The sequence below is a fragment of the Leuciscus leuciscus genome (assembly GCF_965113295.1).
Source record: "Leuciscus leuciscus genome assembly, chromosome: 16".
In the NCBI taxonomy this organism is placed as follows: domain Eukaryota; kingdom Metazoa; phylum Chordata; class Actinopteri; order Cypriniformes; family Leuciscidae; genus Leuciscus; species Leuciscus leuciscus.
This window is the reverse complement of record NC_138740.1, coordinates 27,321,241-27,342,245: the sequence shown is the minus strand read 5'-3', so window position 1 is coordinate 27,342,245 and position 21,005 is coordinate 27,321,241. Positions and strand designations below refer to the sequence as shown.

Sequence of the window (21,005 nt, the reverse complement as noted above, 5' to 3'; positions counted from 1 at the left end):
AATTGGGTTATAAAAACTTTACTTTTTTATCACTTTTGACCAATTTGAATTTGTTTACTGTGAGAACTAATACAAATGATTATACATCATTAAAGCATAAAACAGTGACCTGTCTCATATACATTAGGGTTAAATTCATTAATAGAGGAGATACAATACTGGAGATGAAAGGTTTATAAGTGAGTCAAATACAGACTTGCTTTTTTGAGATTGAAACAAAGGCTGTGTTCTCTATTTGGCACCGCTCAGAAAGTGGCATGCTTGATTTATCCACCTGACCCTAAAAGCACCTGACAATGAGAAGACACATTTCTCAGATGCCTCTGGTTAAAGCGCATGAACAGTGTCATTAGTGTTGAGTCCATTGTTGAGGAAATTGCCTGCTCGGGAAGCAAGCAAATTAAAGGGCTTTTGCGGATCTCTTTTCAACAGCATCAGTCTGTGGTGTCAAGATATTTGCAGTTTTGAGGAAAGGATCTGATGTGCCAGTGTCAAGTACTGACCTTATAGAACAACTTTGTTCCAACGATCAACTTTGTCAAATCTTTAGTGTCTAACAGCACTGGGCTGTTCATTTTGACTGACTCGAACAGCATCTTTCATGTGCTTTGTTTGTTCACTTGTTTGTTGTGTACTAACTAACGGAGAAAGATCCAGCTTGATTTTTCTTCTCAAACTTTTGGCAGTTTTTCATTTTGTTTTGATATAAATCACAGCTGGGGAAAATGCTGAAACTTATATCTATATCCTGTTTTAGAACTCCTGCCAAATGAGTCAGACCCTTCTTTGTCTCCGTCACTGTAACAAAGAGCCTTGTTTAATTTTGCTCCACGCATTTGGATCCAAACCAAGAGAAATCTTGCTATGCAAAGCAGTTTTTTGAAAGAGTGGGCTGATGATGGTTTTCAATAGCTGCCCTTGGAGGGACACGCAAGCTTCTTCAAAACAAACAAACAATTATTACAATTTAAAGCCTGATTTTTTCTTCTAAACTTCACTGGAAATAATCACGAAAGGTTTGGTTTGACCGTTGGGTATTTCAAGCAATTTCAGAGATAAGCTTAGACTTTTATTCATGAGATGTTTTTTCCCCTATGATCTCCAGCTGGAGCTCTGTTTCCCCTCAGCGTTCTATAAATCGATAAGAGGCATTCATCTATTTTTTAAGATGAAGCTTCTGCACAATTTCAAATTCAATTTTACATGAACCCTCCAATCCTAATAAAACATTTTAGCACCATCCTGTGGATAAACAGAAAGCGTGTTGTTACACACTTTACCTTGTCCAGGACTCCTGAACCTAATCCACCTTTGTGAGTGGACTTCACCTACAGCCTCAAAAATAAAGGTTCTTAATTGGCATCTGTGGTTCCATAAAACCTTTACATAGCATGCAAGGTTCTTTTTAGTGGGAAAGGGTTCTTTAGATTATTAAAATGTTCTTAAAATAGTTATTTTAAGAGATTTTTCAAGGTTCTTTGGGGAACCCAAAATGGTTCTTTTATGGCTTCCCTGCAAAAACCTCTTTTTGAACCTTTATTTTTAAGAGTGCTGCCCATTTCCTCAAACTAAATGCCAGTGTTCGTTAACCCTTTGACCTGAGCCAACCACAACAAAGCCAATGAGACACACATATAAATCAATTATGTCTTCATATAGCTGTCTGAAAACAAAGGAAGACTGTCCAGACTTCCTTTAAAATCCATCAATCCCCCTCACTTTAGTGGAAAGAACCACAATGAGGCTGACTCATCTCAAATAACAGGGTCACTTGTAAACCCCCATTAGATGGGGGCAGGGGGGAAAACCACATTTTATTTCTCTCGGTTTTCTGCCAGGCATCCCAGGTGCGCAAAGCCGGAGAGATCAGAAAATGAAAAGCACAGATAGTGAATTCACTTCTGTTTGCACTGTCAGCTCCGTGTGAACGCAATATACCAATAGACGCTTCCACATCTACTAAAGGTACGTCTACCTTAACAGCACCTACTATTTACTTTAAACTCACTCACACTTTGCTGCGACAGCCCTGCGGTGAGCTTAACTGTGTATATACCGATAGCTGTAAAGTTAAGGGCCTCCTTGCTGTAAATTCTCTGCTACTGAACATTCAAAGTGCATTTACAGAAGGGAGTATCAAAGTATACGCAAACAGGAAAATCTCTAGAGATGCTTCTCAAATGTGCTTTTTTGTCTTTTTACGCCATTATTTGATGTTTTGGTTGTAAACATATGTCTACTCTCTCTCTCTCTCTCTCTCTCTCTTTCTCATCTGCACACCTGCAAAAATCAAAGTCAGCATCTACAAGGGGTCATTAGGGAGGAGATCTTTAGGCTTCCCATCATTGCATTAAGCTGTGACTGAATCACATAATCACTGACACGCAGGCACATTGATCCGTTTAAGAGAGTGATGTCTAATGGTACAATTCATGCCATCATACACACTGCCTCATAAACATTTAAATGTATCAAGGACATTTCTGATAGCAAAACCCAAGCCTTAGAAGTAAATGGAATACAAATGTGTCTTTTGACATTCAACACTTGAACTCCGTTTTTACGAGGTGTCTGGTAACACTTATTTTTCGCCGTTCCATGAATTATAGTCCTTTTTTAATTCCTCCAAAAATAGTTGGGTGAGTCAATTGTGAACGACAGCTTTGAGTTCTTCTCAGGGGAGAAAATACATGTTTTATGGTAAAAGACAGATTTGACACATGCTGAAAATGATTCATGTATCATCAAGCACATGATCTGAATTCATGCCTTCTCCAGCTGGTTCTCTTCCTCAAGTGATTATGGTGTATCCGTACAGGACCTGAAATGACACTTAAAACTAATACTAAACATATGGGAATAGAATATGCTGTTATAGTGTTCAAAAGTTTATGGTCAGTAACATAAAAATTTTCAGCAAGGATGTATTAAATTGCTAAAAAGTGACAGTAATGATTTTTACATTGTCACAAATCTTTTTCAAATAAATGCTGTTAAATTCTATTAATCAAAGAATCTTGAAAAAAAGATCAGTTTCCACAAAAAAAAAATATTAAGCAGCACAACTGTTTTCAACATTGATAATAATAAGAAATGTTTCTTGAGCACCAAATCAGCATATTAGAATGGTTTCTGAAGGATCATTTGACACTGAAGACTGGAGTAATGATGCTGGAAAATAAGCTTTACCATCAAATGAAATGTACAATTTATATTAGAATAGAAAACAGATATTTTAAATTGTAATAATGTATTTCATATTATTACTGTTTTAACTGTGTTTTTGATGCAGCCTTGGTGAGCATAAAATACTTCTTTTAAAAGCCTTGAATAACATTTAATCGACCCTAAACTTGTGAACCATAGTGCTGTCACAGGCCTATAGGCCTAAAGTAAGCGCACAGGGACAAAGAATTCCAGTAAAGTGTCTTTAATACAATAAATCACAGAATATAGAGCAGAATAACAGGGGAAAACACATCCACAACACTAAGAAAAGACCAGACAAAGAACTGAATAAAACAGGAGAATATTTACACAGGCTAATTGAGGTAATTAATAGAACGACAGGTGAACAGAATCATTAAACCATCAAGGGAACACAGAAATAAAACACAACGAAACTAAACCAAAACAGAACATACATGTTACAAGTGCATGTTTCATATTATTTTTATTTTTTTTACTGTTTAAATTTAGCTGAAAATGCTATAATATGATATTTGACCGGTTCAGTTGTGACATCTTACCCCATATAGTGTGACAACATGTCCCACTAATAGGACATGCTGTCATAATAGATCAATGTGTTTTTAAATTAACGGTTTCTTTTTCTTTTTTTCAGGGCAACTATTATAGAAATGTTCAATAGCTTTAAGATGTGCACTTATACAGAAATAGTCTGGAGTAAAATGAGTGAAAATAATAACCCCTGTCTGTCTCCCCTATTCTGTATCTAAGATAAAGTGCATTGATTTTCTCTGCTTAGTCAATGTCCTTTAAATTGAGATTCCTCAGATGAAATCCTTCACTAGTAATTACGCCTCAGACAAAGTTCAAAGCAGAAAGGTAGTCTGGTTTAGTAACTCGTTAGTTTCCCTGCTAAATTAGTATTTTATCAACACGCACACACACACACACACATAAAAATACCACACAGCATTGTGCAATTTGATTACAGAGATGAACGCGTGGTTGCAGTTACAGGTGGGTTTTTATTGAGACAAGTTCTTTGTTTCTGTGCCAAATGTTAAAAGCATTTATATAGCTATTTTGGGAGTGCAACTCTTTAAGATTCAGTGGGTTGTAAGAGGCGGGTATCACTAATGACGCCTATAGGGAGAGAAAGTTAACAGTGGAAAAAAGATCATACAGCCAAAACTACCTGAAGCCTCCCTTTTCTTCCTCTGTGCCCCAAGGGACTTTTCAATAATAAGGAATCCTGTGAAGAAATTACAATGCTAGAACCCTCACATCCCACCAGGATCATGAACCTTTGGGGTACGAATGGCATTCAGAAGCCTCTAATGACTCAACAAAAGACTCACTTCTATGTTTGCTGAATTGGTATTGTGTTGGTCTATGTTGTGCATTTCAGTAATAATAATAGCAATCTTTATGCTTATCATACAAGATGTTTGCTTTACGACTTACAGGGCCTTCAAGGAAAATATTTGTTCAGTATGTGTGTGCCATGCTACAAGTTGAACTGCAGGGCTCCGGCTCCATACCAGCATGCAGCTGTTAATTACGTGTTTATTTGTGAAATTCTATGTTGATTAAGAACAATAAAGCTAAGGTTTCGATCATGAAGACCAAGAGGTTCAAAACAAGCTTCTTTTGTGTTGTTGTCAGTCTTTCTCGGGGTCCGGGCCCCCTCAGTCTGATAAAATGCAAGCCAGACTCCTCAAACACTCCACCATGGAAGCAGCTTCAACCAGACCCCTGAGGCTCTATTAAACGTCACTCAGTGGAAACATGAAAGAAAGCCCCGTGGAAATGAATCATAGCCTCTACCCCTCCTCACCCTGAGCCCTCCATCCCATGTGCCTGTGACCACAAGAAAGAGCATGGAGAAGGAGTGGAGGTTATAAAACACAAGCTGGCTTTAGTGCAACTTGTTGTTTAGCACTGTGATGCGAGATGCAAATGCTGGCACAGTGATATATATAATTTCTTTCATCTGTTGAACACAAAATAATATATTGTGAAGAATGCTGGTAATCAAACAGTTGATGGAAGCCACTGACTGCCATAGTATTTTTTCCCCCATACTGTGTTTTTCCATACAATGGCTACAGTCAACTGTTTGGTTACCAGCATTCTTTAAAATATCTTTCGACAGAAGAAAGAAACTCATTCAGGTTTGAAACAACTTGAGGGTGAGTAAACAAAGACGGAATTTTCTTTTTTGGGTGAACTAACCCTTTGAACTGCTATCAGAATTTTTTTAACCGTACATAACAAAATGATTGCACTATATTTACCTCTTGGATTTTTTGCTTTTAATTGCTTTTTAGACTTAATGAATCATTCTGGATTCACCACAGACGCTTGTGGAACTCTGGTGCATGCCTCATCACGGACCATATTGGACATGGTATTCCTGTTGAGTCCTATTGGTCATTTAAGTTCAATCTCATAAAGTCATATAATGTAGACACAACAGACCACCTATAATGTTGAAATAAGGCAGAACCTTTTACAAAGCCTAATGTATGCTGAATCACCTCCTGCCATCTGAGATTGGGGTGTGAATCATGCCAATTTAAGTAAATTTGAGCTCCCCCATGCCACACATGCAGAAATTATCAGGCCAGCTGTAACCACAACACAATCTTGGACACTATTTGTGCTGTTTTTATGTTTATGTCCCTGGATTTGACTAAAAAGCATTTATGTCAAATTACAATCTTCCATTTCGCCTGAAGTTGAACCTTTCTTCACAGATTTATTTAAGACGATAGCAGATGCTTGTGTGATTCAGGAATTTAAAGGGATAGTTCATCCCAAAACGTTGTCCTCATTCACCCTTGTGTTATTTCAAACCTATGACCATCTTAAATAGAACAAAAACTTTATCCTTGAGAATAATGCCTATAATGAAAGCAAATGGTGAAGCTGTTTTTGAGTTGAACATTTCCCAATGTTTGAGTTAAAATGAGTTGAAAAATCAGAGCTTGGGCATTCACAAGAAACCATACAGGTTTGAAATTATATGAGGTGAACATTGACAGAACAAATGGATTACAGGATTTATCTGAACTTAAATTTGATTTAGAAAAGCAAGGATGCTCATAGAAATAGATTTTGAAATATGTCAAAAACATAATCACATCATATTTTTAAACATACTTAAACCCAGCAAAATAACTGAATATGTTCACATGCAAAAAATTCTACATGACACTCATGTAAAGAATGTTAAAGAAGACAAACAGTAGGCTATAGGCATATGCCTGAGAGATAAAATAGCCTAGCATTAAACAATTAAAGAATCTCAATCAAGCACATGACACAATAAAACATAACACATTTAGCCTAATAGAGCCTCTGTATTTTTGTCTACATTTTCCACTCGCTCTATTCTGTGCCAAACTGAAATTACCCTATTATTATATAGGCCTATTACAGTTCAAATTGCAAATACAGTTCGATGGTTTCAATGCCGATATTTTAGTGCCATCTAGTGGGAATGCTTGTTAATGTGACATAAGATGAAGATCCTAGATAATGTATAGTGTTGTGTTTCTGTTTAGTCAAATGTAGGAAAGGATTTCACATTCACAATCATGAATTGAGAAAATTAAATGAAAAATCTGTCAAATCATTCTACCCTAAATCTCAAATAGCCTATCTTATAAGAGAGAGGAGCCAGTAATCTACCATCTTGCCTTGGTAGTTTAGGAAAATCTTAGGAATCACGTGAGCATAACTGTTATACATAATACATTTACGTCACACACACACAGACAAAAATAAACCAAATGAATCGCGGCGCTTTTCTACAAATTTCTAGAACACTGACGCGCGCATGCGCCATGGCTGTAGTTAGAGTTACCACACAAGGTCAAACGCACGTGCGCATACCGGCTGTCATTCAGTAGTCTGTGTGGATAGAGAGGGTATAACTACCCCCGCGCTTTGTTCGAGACTTTATAATAATAATAATTGGGCATTAATTGCGGTTACGATCTACTTTTGAAATGGCAAGAGGAAGCCGCAGTCGTCCTTCAACAGCACAAGCAAGGTATGCATTGCCAACTGATAGTTTTTTTACATAGCCTACTGTAAATCTGCAATAGCGAGCTGCAAGCTTATTTTGACTCAGTGTACGAGTAAAGTCTCACGATATGTTTGCTGCATTCAAGGAAAAACTCCAGACTTTGGGACTGTAAAAAAAAAAAACACTAAACAATGTTTGTTTGCTTAGAAATTAGGGAATTCAGATATTCCCTTTGTGTATCCTAAATGCATCCCGAGCACAGTAACTTAGGTGAAAGGTCAAACCAAAAACCTTATTCTTAATGACTAGGAGTTGAAAAGCATTAATATCTGCTTAGTATTTATTTATGCTTATAATGTCTGTCATATAATAGCCTATGACGCAAGCAGGACTTATCTTCTTTCCATCTAAAGTTGCCAAAAGCAGCTCAAACTAAGTCGTGTTTGCATCACGTGATACTAATTCAGTTTAATGTCAAATATATTCGTTATATATATATATATGTATGTAGGCTATAACTTGCTTATACTTAGTTACTTAATAACATAGTTCACCTTATTTCCTTGTCAGTGCTCCTGCCCCATCCTATGCTCCAGCCCCCGCACCACCTCCTCCAATGGCAGTGGCCCCTGCTGCGGTCCAGCCCAAGCAGCCAGGTCTCATGGCCCAAATGGCCACCACAGCTGCCGGAGTGGCAGTCGGTTCGGCTGTAGGGCACGTGATGGGCAGTGCCATCACAGGTGCTTTCAGTGGAGGCAGCAGCAGCAGCTCGGAGGCACCCAAACCAGCACCTACATATCAGGTGATGCCTGGAAAATGTCATATTTCTCATATTTCATTTTGTTCTTTTCCATTGAGTGCAACTGTTTTATTGGGATTTTTTAAAAGGATTCATTACAGAGTTATAAGCCATGAACCAAAACATCCGAAGTGAAAACATTACAAACTTTGATTTAAAGCAAAGTATTTACAAAAAGATAAAGGTACAAGACTTAAAGGCTTTGAGGGAAAAAACTAAAATCCCATGAAGCATTGCAAATGACAAATTAAAAAACACAGATATAAAACTGTTGATTTAGAGATGTTGTTTACAAATATTTAAGTAGTTTGGGAGCGTAGGGAGTGCTTTCACAGTGCGTCATGGGACTTACATTTTTCTGATCGGTGCAGAATCATGGGTAATGTAGTTTTTCACCAGGAATTCTGCTGTTAAACACGATCATTTAAAAAAGTTGAAATAATGCGGACGGCTTGGATCAATAAAAGCATATACCACTGATTAACAACATCGTAACTCACATTAGTTCTGTCTTTAATGGTTTATATGTTGTTGTTAAATAACTTTTTACCTTATGGAGAAAATGAATGGGATTTTTACTTCCAGAACCCGACTGTTGCACTCGGCAACAACAGTTCATAGAGCCCACATATATCCGGCTCCAAAAAAATAAAATATATATTGTTTTAATTTCCATGGGTGTAGTTTTCCTTAAAATGTCCCTATCAACGTCAGGAAACTTGTCTAATAGATCGCTGGCTTGCATATGTGATGATGATGATGATTAGATTGATTTTAATGTACTTTTTTATCTTCATGAAGAATATGGAACAAACCGAGAAGCATGGCAGTGGTTACATCTCCTCATCTTGTATTTCTCTGTCTGATATCTTCATGTTTTCAGGAGCCCTCACGACTTCCTCCCTCTCAGTCTGGCCCATGTCTCTTTGAGGTGAGGCAGTTCTTGGACTGCGCCACGACTCAGGCTGATCTGACCTTGTGCGAAGGCTTCAATGAAGCTCTTAAGCAGTGCAAACTCTCACAGGGTAAGCCTCTCGCCAACAGACAACAACAATTTCAAATCGGATTGTTTTGGTTTTTTAAAGTGCTTGAAATGCGACAATGTTTTGTAAGAATTACTCACGAATAAAGTGAAAGATACACTTGCATTTATGTAATGTGTCAAATAAAAACTCTTGTCTTTGGTATGACTTCATGATATGTTGTCTCTTTAGGTGTAACATCTCTGGTGTGATGGAGAACTTGGAAGATCTAAACACTAGATTGAAGATTGGTCCTCAATCTCCAGCAGTTAATTTTAATGACTTATTATGTAGATAGTTGTGTAATACATACCAGTACTTCTGAATGTGAGATCATGTAATGTAAAATGATGTTGTACAATTAAAAAGCTGCTATTTATCCTTTTTCTTTGCTTTATTTTTTTAAGGATGGCACGTCATACATATAATATGTCGTCATGCTGCTCTGATGTGTAACTTTTCATGTGCACCTGAAACAGTGCCGTTTGGTAATGATTTGTTAATGACTTACAAGGATCTAATAGAGTTGCAAAACAAAAGCCTGATAACTAGTCATATGGCACTCTTTCCTAACTAAATTTGCACAGCAAGACTTGATTACACAATCTCTTGGTTTGTCAGAAGTAAAGGAAAAACAAATACTGACAGCATTTTTTACTTTACACAAACAAGAAGGAACAGAGCATCGGATTCAGTATGCAGAATATAAACACTTTTGTAACATTGCAATTTCATTGACATTAATTTTGGGAAAAAAAATCTTTGATTCAACCTGTACTCATCCGTACAAGAGGCGTGGAAGGAATTCGGCACGCTGACCAATCACAGAGCTCGGTGAACAGGCGTCTCTGTCTTTCAACCAATCAGAGAGGGCGGTGCATCACAAGGAAGAAGAGCGGCTGTAACGGGTCGTTCTCACACATTAGTCGGCAGAAGTAACTTGTGAAAAAATGCCGTTCATAGATTTAGAAACTAACTTACCTGCAAGCAAGTTTCCAGAAGACTTTCTGAAAAGACTATGCACTACATTGGCTGCAGCGTTGGGGAAACCGGAAGATGTGAGTATGACAGAATAAGTTATGCAAAGAAAAAACTAAAACAATTGTGGTTCTTACAATGGTCTGTGGACAGAAGAGATTTTTCTCTCCACGTGCCTTGACCTTGATCATATGACTTCCGCCTCCGTGTCTCCAGAGGATGAATCTGGTGGTAAAGACTGACCTGCCGATGATGATCGCAGGGTCCTGCTCCCCGTGTGTGTTGATGTCCGTGTCTGCCATTGGAGTGACTGATACTGCGGAGAAGAATAAGGAGCACAGCGCCAAAGTCTTCCAGTTCCTGAAAGGAGAGTTTGGGCTGAGCGATGACCGGTAAACAAATATTAAAAGACGGGAAAACACAGGGTTGAACACGCCTTGAATATACTGGCGATCTTTAGTTACCTGCTTCAGTAAAAGTTATAGTGTAGAGCTTGAAATCTAATATTTAAAAAACAAACAAAAAAACATACTTATTTAATTGTTACTATCTTTGTGAAAGACAGACCAAAATATTGTTGATTGACATTACAGCAATGTGCGTGACTGTCTGATATTGTCCCTCCCCCTTAATTATAAACCCCACCTGCCATTGAAAAGTTAATAAGTAGCAAATCATGGGGTGCATCTCATTCAGCTCTCTACTAGTTGCTTAGGTCATGAATCAGTATGTACACATATTCTGCCACTGGTAAGGACCCTGGCACACTACACATTGGCTGCTTCTGAAATCTCATACTCTCTTGGTACTTTTGAATAAATAGTGAATCAATTTTTGTGAATCAATAATTTGAATAAGTGTGTGTAGTATGAATGTAATCTGGAATCTCTGGATGTATTAGGCTACGTTCGCCATGGTCTCATTATCATGTGACCTACCAGCATCAGTTGCGTCACTTCACTGCCATTCATAAATTGCCAGAAGAAGTTGGTCATCCGAGTACTTTTTGCCTACTCTTTCATGAGTACTTTGAATTCGGACATACTTTGTCACATACTGTTTTTCACCTACTATATAGTTGAGAAGTATACAATTTCAGATACAGCCATTGGGACACTGATGACCAGTGTTGCCAAGTCTGCGGTTTTCCATCACTGTAAGTATGATTTTGGCGGTCCAACACACCCAAAACACCCCCCAGACGTTCAAATTCAGCAGATAATTCGGCTGCCGATGGAGAAAATCTCATTGAGCTATTTTTGGGCTACTTTTGTTGCACAGACCTGGCAACCCTGCTGATGACACTATTTTCAGCAACATGACACCATCCTCATTGTACAACAACATTACTGGTATTTATGCACAACAGCAGAACTGATGTGTTTCTGACATTATTTTTTAAATGTTATTTAAAGTACATTATGATAAACACTTTGCTTGTTATACATGCAACATTTCAGCCGTAAACAAAATTACAAATGTTTGCTAGATTGTTCATTATCTGCCTAGAGATGTATATTTATGCTGAAATATAATTAATTAATAGCTTGAATTTTAAAAACATCAATCGCGTGTCATTATGTGTGTTGAGTTAGCTCACGTGCTTTGTATTGCGCTTCAGAATTTCAGTCAAGGGAACATGTGGTGCATCCGAAATCGCACACTTCCCTACTATATAGTGGGTGAAAAACAGTGTGACAAAAGAAGTATGTCCAAGTTCACAGGAATCATAAAAGAGTAGGATGACCTACTACTTCTGGTGAGATTCTGAAGTGTGTATATGATGGACACTTTACTATCCCATGAGACCACAGGAGAGGATTTGTGAATGGCAGTAAAGCGATATAACTGACGTTGCTAGGTCACATGATAATTACAACAGGGCAAATGTAGTACATATGGATTACATTCATACTACACACATTCATTCTACATAGAATGTACTTGTTGGCAGTTGTGAAGTAATTAAAAAAAAAGTACCTACTCAAGAGACTATGTGATTTTGGACGCAGCCCCAGGGGGCATCTATGCTCCCTAGTTTTCACGATGCATTGTAGGACTTTTAGGGAGCAAATGTTTCAGTGCCCTGGTAGGATTTTGCAATTGAGACAGCCCTTAAAATGTCAGACTTCCTCATCAGTGCCCTGACTACTGAACTAGGGTTCTGATTGAGACTCAAAATGGCTACCAGATAGACCAACTTGCCTTAAAAGTGACCTTTGTTCAAGCCATAGTTTGCATTATAAAATATAATGTCCTGATTGTCTTTCTCTTCTTTGTTCTGTTGCAGTATTTTAATATTGTTCTACCCTCTGGAGCCATGGCAGATTGGGAAGAAAGGAACCGTTATGAGCTTCTTATAAGGCATTCCTTGTTTGAAAGTGAATTCTTCATATGTGATTCCTATTTGGGATTCAGCTAGCTGGGTTATAATAAGGAAGTTGTGTTCTTATAGGATTAAGAATATTTTGCATTAACATCTCCAAGTTCTCTTGAAAAGTAGCTAATTTATGTGATTTGAAAATAATCGGTTTACTAATATGTTAAATATAAAATGCATTTAGCATTTTAATAGCAAGTCATAGTGGGTTGGGTGTGTCTTATTTTTTAGTTTTAAAAAGTTGGAAGAAATGAAGCTATAAGAGTATATTATAATAATGTATTCCATTAGCATTGTGTTTGTCAAACTTTTCCAGGGAAAGTGCCACATCAATCAGTTACCTATTAACCACATCTATTGGTCAAATCAGACCATATAAGAATAATCATCTAATCACAAGCTTACAAAAGCCATAGAAATTATTCAAAGCCAATGTAGTCAGTTTAGAGTGATTTATGAATTGCACATTTATTTTAAAGACATCAGTTTCAAACACATTTTCTTTGGCATAGTACATAGTCAGACTGTGTTTGTCTGGAACATTGATTCAGCCTTTCAAATAAAGATTTGCAAAAACAATAAAAAAAGCTTTTGAGTAAAATGTCTGTGTAATTCATTCGGGGGATTTGGTACGACGTAGGTTGCATTTGCTTCCAAGGGAAAGTAGACAAATGAAGTTCAGAACTCTGTGTCTCATGGTTCAAGAATAAAGGTAGAACACTCTGAGTGGTTTTGCACATGAATAAACATGTATGAATACATTTTAATTGTAAAGTGAATAGACAATTTTATCTCCAAGTTTTATAAAGACTTTCTAAAGTCAGGAAAGTAGTTTATTAGTATTATGTATTATCTTCTGTATGGATATCTTCAATATCTGTAGTTTTACAAGACACTTATCAAAGCAATATGCATAAATTAATTTGTAAAGAATAGATTTCTTGTTCTTTGAGCTGTCACGGTCAAAATACCCTTGACTTCCGACAGATGGCGCTCATTGTTCCAGGGAGGGAAGAAAAGAAATGGAAAAAAATGTATCCAAAGTTGTTGCTTTCTCATTTGACATTATTAATTAACTTTAAATGTTATCAGTATTAGGTCGTTTTGTATTTTTTGTGAGAAAACTTTATACTTTATATTTCGATGAGGTGCTCTAGTGTTTAGGGACAGAGTTCAACGGGGTGTGGTGTAGTAGTAATAGTTATGTAACCTAGTAGGCAGTAAGTTCTTTTGCGGCAGTGCAGTCATTCATTTGATTGCAGTTTTGGACTGGGTTGTGCTTCAGTGTAATAGTCAAGTCCTTTAAAAAAATGTCTTTGGAAATTTATTTGGATTTGTTTTCGCAGCCCTGTCGCTCAGTTTACATATTTACCAAGAAAAACAACATCCAGTTCGACCACAAGAAGATTACGCTGTTTGACGGTATGATATATTTGTATAAAACTGCGTGGAGTTTGTTTGTGTGCACTTTACTTTGATTTTGCAGCATTCATCAACTTTTTCATAGGACGGAAAAGCTTTAAATTAGAAGTTCTTCATTTTAAATTGAAATGTAACTCGTTTGCCCTTTTGTCACAATTCAATTATATGTGTGTGGAGAAAGTTATGGTTACTTTAGACTAGCCTACTACATGCAATCCTAGGCAGATGTGGTTAGTCAAGCTTACTTGGCAAACAGTTGTAGTTCCTGCACGTCTTTGAACATTTAAATTGTGCCTAATTGTATTTAAGTAAAATAAAAACCGTGATAATATTACATGAGTATTTTACCGAAACGTAATTGTCCCTTAGGTTCTCAATATGGTGAAGAGTTTGGGAAAATCAACGTGTTAAGAAAACTACCAGCTATCAAAGATGGAGACTTTTGCTTGGCTGAAAGGTAGGCTATGTGGTGAATGCAAGTTATTTCTTGTTTTCAATTTAATTTAATTTAAGATCTAATAAATAAATAAAAATGTTCTAGATCAGTGGCTCTCAAGCTTTTTGACTACAGGAGTGCGATTCTCTTAATGATTATGTATAATCATATATATATATATATATATATATATATATATATATATGATTGTCTGTGTCGTAAAAAAAATCCCAAGTATGAGATGCGTGAGAGATTTCACTTTGAAAATGGACCGTGTTCTTTCTGTGTGTATTCAACAACAAAGAGGATGAGATCTAAAGAAGCTTTATTCATGATTACACACCATCTTTTACAAAATTCTTAATCTTCTACCCTACATTTTTGGAGACTTTTGAATCCTAAGACCCCTGGGAATCGTGCTAACCCTCCAATATTCACTAGTTGTGACATGGAGGAGTAAGATTCGTAAACATTTATTTTTATTTTTGATAGACCCTTTTTTGGTCTGAATACATTTTTCCAGTGTGCTGTGTTGTTAGAAATTAAAATTGAAATAAGAAATATCTTGATTTTTGATGTTATTGTGGCTTTAGCTTATTTTAATAGTTTTTTTTAGTTGATAGCTTATTTTATTGCTTGTTTTATTTTAAATAATTCTATATAAATATTGAAGTTTATTCAGGCTTCCTGCTTGAGAACCACTGTTCCAGATACATATGAATATAAGTGTCGAGTTTAAGATGCACCTGTTGTTTGTTTTGTGCCTCCTGTAAAACTGTTCATTGTGTAAATGAACTGTTACTTCCTGTTCAAATGATCCTTAGTGTTGCGATTATGATGTACCTGGCTGAGAAGTTTCACACTCCGGACCACTGGTACCCAGCTGACTTGCAAAAGCGTGCTAGAGTAAATGAATATCTGTCATGGCAACACTCTTCCATACGGATACATGGATCCAGGATACTCTGGTTCAATGTGAGTGAAGTGTATTTGTTCTTATTCGAAGGCACTAGTGAATAGAACAGTGCTTAGACTTCAGCAAATCCCTTGTTGATGGCTGACTACAATTGCTCTGTGACTTTGGGATTGAAACCTAATCTTTAGAAATGCTACTCAGCTAACTGCTAGCTTTTTGATTGTTATTTGTTAATGGAACTAAATTGTTTTCTTGTATTGCTGTAGCTTTTGATCCCAAAAGCTATGGGAGTTGAGGTCCCTAAAGAAAAGATCGACAATGCAGTAGAGAATTTTGACGGATCACTGAAACTTTTTGAGATGAAGTTCCTGCAAGACAAACCGTTCATTGTTGGTGATCAGATCTCATTGGCTGACCTGGTTGCTGTTGTGGAAATCATGCAGGTATCCATTCAATTCAAGATGAAGCAAAATGATAACCTGATAATTTAGAGGGAATAATATCTGATATCTTCATATTTGATAACGCCTTGTCATTTCTGATGGTTTGTTTCAGCCTGTAGGTGCTGGAATGGATGTGTTTGAGAACAGACCCAAGCTCAAGGCATGGAAGGACAGAGTCAGAGAAGAAATTGGGGCTGAGCTGTTTGATGAGGCCCACCAGGCACTCCTCTCTCTCCAGGAGGACGTGAAAACCATGGATCCCAAAAAGATGGATCCCTTAAAACCCACAGTTTTGAAATATTTCCTCTCATAAACAAACTGCCAGACATTGCTGGTTAAAACAGCCAGTTATTCATGAAACTTTATAATTATACAAAACATTCTTTATAATTTTCTCAGTAATTCCATGTACTTTCCATTTTCATTAACCACTAAGAATGAAATGAGCTTTTATTAAATAAAGACAATCATATGACATGTTTCTGTGTAGAATTACCTAATAAAAATAATCAAACTGTTAAATTGCATGTTTCCAGCTGTTTACTCTCAAATTCTGAATTGCTGCACTCACTGTGACCTTATCTTTAAAAAACTAGGCAATAACACCGTGACACTCAATACAGCATTGTTCCAAAAAATCACTAAACGCCCATGGGAAAGAGCTAGGAGGAATGTTTCCTCCCTGTGCGTGTATGGCATGTAATCAGATATTATGTGATTTCCTGCAGCATATACTCTGCACGAATAGCACTTTTTGTTAATTTCTTGTGTAGAAAATATTTTTTCCCCATTAATCTCTCAATACTGTCAATAAAGTTATATTTCGTCACCAGTCTCGGTCTATTTTACCTTCATGTGGATAAAAAGAAGGTAGCCTACATTTAGTCAATTCTGCACGAAGGTAACTTTTTGTTAATTTCTTGTGGAGAAAAGAAAAAGGTCCGATTTTTTCCCCCCAATAAATCTCCCCAATAGGCCTATTGTAAATAAATATATCTTTCCTCACCAGACTCTGTCTGTTTTTTTCAGACTCCGTACATAATTTGCCTTAAGGGTTGAATATTTGTTAGTTGTGCACTTCAGTAAATGTCAAGTGAGAGCTCAGTGGTATTTGAACACCTTATGGAAGACTTAGAATTTTAATTATTAAATTATTTAAATTAAAATGTATGGAGGCCTCTGGCTGAGCCAGTTTATTGAAGGAGCTTCTCACCGTTCACTTTCATTGTGCAGAAAACAGCAACGTCATCATCATTTCACTGAACAAAACATGTTAATAATACACAGGAACCACCTGACAGCCAACTATTCCTTTAAAACTGCTATTGAGTAGGAATTAGGAAATGGTCGGATCTCCACTCTCTGAAAGTGAAACAAGCACAACACTTCAGCGGGAAGCGTGTAAGTTTGGATCGGACCGCGGCGTCGTGGAAAGTTAACCTACTGAACTTGTAACTGAGTTCAACACATGCAGTGGAGGAAATGTTTTAACTATTTAATCAAGCGATCACAATGAGCGAAAAAGGTTGCTGTGATTCAGTAGGTCAGTGTTTTTTCGACTATTACACGTCAAAAATATTGGTGATAAGGAGCCGGAAAGTGGGAACGCTGAATCGGTTCACTCAAGCTTTAGTCATAGCATACATCATCGGGTAAGTATTTTACACTCCATTATTTTTTATTAAAAATAAATAATATATCGTTTAAAAACGCCCTTATTTGGGTACAGATATGTGTGTGTTCTCAAGAAAGGCTACCAGGACACGGACACCGTCCTCAGCTCGGTCACGACCAAAGTGAAAGGCATTGCTTTAACAAACACCACTGAATTGGGCGAACGAATCTGGGATGTGGCTGACTACATCATCCCACCTCAGGTAGTCCGTCGATTTGACAAAGAGGAGGTACAGGCTTGACAATTTACATGTCCACTGACCCCTCACTGGTGCCACCACCACCTTCATGGGTTACAAAATACCTGGTTAATCGCACCTGCATGCTGTGTTCACTATTTAAGGACTGTGTGCAATCTTTGAAAATGTACACAATATGTTTTTCATTGTGGTGTATTTGAACAATGTATCTTAAGCCAATGTGACAAGTTCGCTTTAATGATCTTAAACCAGTGGTTTTCAACCTTTATAGCTTGGTCATTCAGACTAGTCAATATTCCAAGGCCCTCAACTCAGGCTATGCTTTTTTTTTTTTTTCTCTTATGCTGATTTTTTTTTAAATGTATTTCTTTTCATGCTTGTTTGATAAGACAATATGTTTGATGTTTGATCAATACATAAAGAAAAAATTAAACAAGTAATTTCACTTGGTTGCTTTTTAAGGTCAGAAAAACTAAATGTATAAAAACAGTTGCATTTTGCTTTTTCTGAAGGCAGACTTTTATGCAAAACTTGTACTCAATACTCACACCTCAGCTAGAATTTAATTTTCCAAAACAAACAAGCATGAGTAAATATGTTGTGTTGAAGAGTATAAAACCCACAAAATTTCCCTATTCAAATAAATTTGCCTGGTTGTATGCTATACAGTAAATAATGTCAAATTAGAGCTCAAGTTGAGCATGGCCCCTTTTCAAATTTAAGAAAGCCTCTGTTTTAGAAGTATCCACTTTTAAAAAAAACTTTTTTTATTTTTTTTATCAAAACTGCACATCAGACCATACTTTTTGCAAATAGCAGTGACTTAGCAGTTTACACCATATTAAAGGAAATGGAAAAGTGTTCATGCCATCTGGGCATTGTTCAGTTGAGGAAGTATATTTTCGATATTACTTGAAAACACGTGCTTTTGAATGTTTCAGGAGGATGGCTCATTTTTTGTGCTGACCAACATGATTATCACCCCTAACCAAACACAGTCCAAATGTGCAGAGGTGAGCCATTATGGGAGGTATACTGTTCATTTGTCACTTAATAAAAAGTAAAACAAAGCTTACTGGCTGAAATCAAATACCAAAAAGATAAGATTTTTTTGGGATTGTAAAATTAAATATTTCATATAACAAAGCGCAATTAAATAATATATATATATATTTTTACATTCAAATAAATGTATTTTCTTTATCATGTATCTTAAACTTATTTTAAATTTGTGTGACTTAGAATCCAAATCCATCATCCATATGCACCTCTCACAGGGACTGCAAGAGAGGCTTCAATGATGCTCGTGGGGATGGTATGGATTCAGTATTTACATTATGCATAATGACATTACTGTGACTTGTCATCTTTGCAATCCCATCTGTTTAGACAGCAAGCAGATAATTTTATATACACAAAACAATGCGTTATATTTTTTTCAGGTGTTCGGACAGGCAGATGTGTCAATTACAATGACACAGTGAAGACTTGTGAGGTGCTGTCCTGGTGTCCTTTAGAGAAGATTGTTGATCCCCCAAAGTAAAGTCTTGCAAATTATTAAATCAAGATTTTTTAGGGTTTTTAAGTCTCTTACGCTCAACAAGGCTACATTTATTTGATCAAAAGTAAAAACAGTAATATTGTGAAATATTAATACCATTTAAAATAACTCTTTTCAAATTGTAATATTTTAAAATGTATTTCTATAACAGCAAAGCTGATTTTTCAGCATCATTACTCCAGTCTTCAGTGTCACATGATCCTTCAGAAATCATTCTAATATGCTGATTTGGTGCTCAAGATACATTTCTTATTATAAATGTTGAAAACAGTTGTGCTGCTTAATATTTTTGTGGAAACCATGAAAACCTTCCATTTAAAAGTTTGGGTTAAGATGATAATTGTGCACTAAATCAGCATTTAAGAATGATTTCTGAAGGAATATACTGTACGTGTCTAATGTTGGTAATATTATGTTTTATTTCCCTTCTTGTCTTCTCAGTCCACCACTTCTGGCAGATGCTGAAAACTTCACTGTGCTCATCAAGAATAATATCCGATATCCCAAATTTAACTTCAACAAGTAAGCTTTTTAAATGCATTATATTTTTCTACGTGGATGGCTGCAAAATAAAACAATGTAAGCCAATTTATTAACTGAATAAAATGTGCTCTTTTTGTCCTTACAGAAGGAATATCCTACCAAATATAAATAGCTCCTACTTGACACAGTGTGTGTTCAGCCGTAAAACAGACCCGGACTGCCCAATCTTCAGACTCAAAGACATTGCCGGAGAAGCTGATGAGGATTTTCAGACCATGGCTGTCCATGTCAGACACTTAATTTATATTTATCTGCCATTGCTGTTTCAAACTCATTTATAAAATGTTTTAATGTCATGCTTGGTGTTTTTTTTTTGTGTGTGTGCACGTTCTTCCTTCTGCGTAGGGGGGAGTGATGGGAGTTCAGATCCGGTGGGATTGTGACCTTGACATGCCACAGAGCTGGTGTGTTCCTGTCTACGCTTTCCGCAGACTAGACAACAAAGACCCAGAAAATACTGTGGCACCAGGTTACAACTTCAGGTAAGAGGTGTTTGCAGTTAATAAAAGTGGTTCCTCAGAGGAAGCTAGGTTGCATTAAATGAGTGTGGTTTGGTCAAATCTCTATAGATTTGCTAAATATTACAAGAACAATGATGGCAAAGAGTCCAGGACACTTATCAAGGGATATGGTATTCGCTTTGACGTCATGGTTTTTGGCCAGGTGAGACGCTTTGACATTTCTAATGTTATAAATTAGACTCCTGTTATGCAGGTTAGCATTAAAATTGAGCTCTTTAACACATACTATTCTTTTGTTTCTACAGGCAGGAAAATTCAATATTGTACCAACACTTCTGAATATTGGTGCAGGCTTGGCCCTTTTAGGCCTGGTAAGTATGTCTGTTACTTACTGGATTACAATAATCCAAAAAATGAGAATTCTATTAATAAAATCTTTTGTGGTCCATTTCAGGTGAACGTTATATGTGATTGGATCGTGCTGACCTGTATGAGAAGAAAGCATCATTACAGCGACCAGAAGTATACATATGTTGATGACTATGGACTTGTGAGTATTTATGGCCTCAGTTATCAAAAATTTTGACATCATCTGGTTAACTTTCTATAATTGCTAATTGAAAGTAAGCTCTTGTGCCTCACAAGAAACTAACATGAGATATTTCTTTCAATTAGTTATCAAATGAAGAAACATAGAAGATCTTCAGGCTACTGATTCTACATTAATTCTATGCCAGTTTCATCATGAAGTGAATGTATTTTTTCAGGTTCTAAATGTTATTCTGAATGGACAATCAGGGAAATTCTATGAATAAAAAATTAAAATACGAATGATCAGTGTGGTTTACTTTGTGTAGTTTTGGGGTGATGTGGGTTCTGTTTGCTTCCAAATTAGGGGAAAACAACTTTTTAAAAGTAATATAATTAATATAAAATAAATCTCTA

The 21,005-nt window shown here is 36.5% G+C and overlaps 4 protein-coding genes across 4 annotated transcripts; all 4 read left to right on the top strand.

The window, feature by feature from the left end:
* The first annotated feature begins 7,045 nt into the window (after window positions 1–7,045).
* On the top strand, window positions 7,046–9,430 carry chchd10 (coiled-coil-helix-coiled-coil-helix domain containing 10). Its single transcript, XM_082140278.1, has 4 exons — window positions 7,046–7,249; window positions 7,796–8,027; window positions 8,908–9,049; window positions 9,239–9,430. The coding sequence occupies exons 1-4, from the start codon at window positions 7,206–7,208 to the stop codon at window positions 9,256–9,258; spliced, it is 438 nt and encodes a 145-aa protein (XP_081996404.1). The 5' UTR covers window positions 7,046–7,205; the 3' UTR covers window positions 9,259–9,430.
* Window positions 9,431–9,909: 479 nt separating this feature from the next.
* On the top strand, window positions 9,910–12,648 carry ddt (D-dopachrome tautomerase). The gene is made up of 3 exons (XM_082140280.1): window positions 9,910–10,104; window positions 10,241–10,416; window positions 12,315–12,648. Exons 1-3 carry the CDS (start codon window positions 9,997–9,999, stop codon window positions 12,385–12,387), a joined length of 357 nt encoding a protein of 118 aa, XP_081996406.1. The 5' UTR covers window positions 9,910–9,996; the 3' UTR covers window positions 12,388–12,648.
* Window positions 12,649–13,604: 956 nt separating this feature from the next.
* On the top strand, window positions 13,605–16,450 carry gstt1b (glutathione S-transferase theta 1b). Its single transcript, XM_082140275.1, has 5 exons — window positions 13,605–13,826; window positions 14,196–14,283; window positions 15,087–15,237; window positions 15,445–15,621; window positions 15,734–16,450. Exons 1-5 carry the CDS (start codon window positions 13,715–13,717, stop codon window positions 15,932–15,934), a joined length of 729 nt encoding a protein of 242 aa, XP_081996401.1. The 5' UTR covers window positions 13,605–13,714; the 3' UTR covers window positions 15,935–16,450.
* A 463-nt stretch (window positions 16,451–16,913) lies between these two features.
* Window positions 16,914–20,885, top strand: p2rx4a (purinergic receptor P2X, ligand-gated ion channel, 4a). The gene is made up of 12 exons (XM_082140264.1): window positions 16,914–17,273; window positions 17,351–17,498; window positions 18,437–18,508; window positions 18,738–18,810; window positions 18,938–19,034; window positions 19,498–19,578; window positions 19,685–19,826; window positions 19,945–20,081; window positions 20,169–20,262; window positions 20,366–20,431; window positions 20,515–20,610; window positions 20,736–20,885. The coding sequence occupies exons 1-12, from the start codon at window positions 17,134–17,136 to the stop codon at window positions 20,754–20,756; spliced, it is 1,167 nt and encodes a 388-aa protein (XP_081996390.1). The 5' UTR covers window positions 16,914–17,133; the 3' UTR covers window positions 20,757–20,885.
* The last annotated feature ends 120 nt before the right edge of the window (window positions 20,886–21,005 follow it).

Coding starts and splice junctions, on each gene's coding strand:
- chchd10 (XM_082140278.1), top strand. CDS start 7,206: ATGGCAAGAGGAAGCCGCAGTCGTCCTTCAACAGCACAAGCAAG. Junction 8,028..8,907: donor AACCAGCACCTACATATCAG/GTGATGCCTGGA, acceptor TCATGTTTTCAG/GAGCCCTCACGACTTCCTCC. Junction 9,050..9,238: donor GCAGTGCAAACTCTCACAGG/GTAAGCCTCTCG, acceptor TTGTCTCTTTAG/GTGTAACATCTCTGGTGTGA.
- ddt (XM_082140280.1), top strand. CDS start 9,997: ATGCCGTTCATAGATTTAGAAACTAACTTACCTGCAAGCAAGTTTCCA. Junction 10,105..10,240: donor CGTTGGGGAAACCGGAAGAT/GTGAGTATGACA, acceptor CCGTGTCTCCAG/AGGATGAATCTGGTGGTAAA. Junction 10,417..12,314: donor TTTGGGCTGAGCGATGACCG/GTAAACAAATAT, acceptor GTTCTGTTGCAG/TATTTTAATATTGTTCTACC.
- gstt1b (XM_082140275.1), top strand. CDS start 13,715: ATGTCTTTGGAAATTTATTTGGATTTGTTTTCGCAGCCCTGTCGCTCA. Junction 13,827..14,195: donor GAAGATTACGCTGTTTGACG/GTATGATATATT, acceptor ATTGTCCCTTAG/GTTCTCAATATGGTGAAGAG. Junction 14,284..15,086: donor GACTTTTGCTTGGCTGAAAG/GTAGGCTATGTG, acceptor AATGATCCTTAG/TGTTGCGATTATGATGTACC.
- p2rx4a (XM_082140264.1), top strand. CDS start 17,134: ATGAGCGAAAAAGGTTGCTGTGATTCAGTAGGTCAGTGTTTTTTCGAC. Junction 19,827..19,944: donor TTCAGACCATGGCTGTCCAT/GTCAGACACTTA, acceptor CCTTCTGCGTAG/GGGGGAGTGATGGGAGTTCA. Junction 20,432..20,514: donor GCTTGGCCCTTTTAGGCCTG/GTAAGTATGTCT, acceptor GGTCCATTTCAG/GTGAACGTTATATGTGATTG.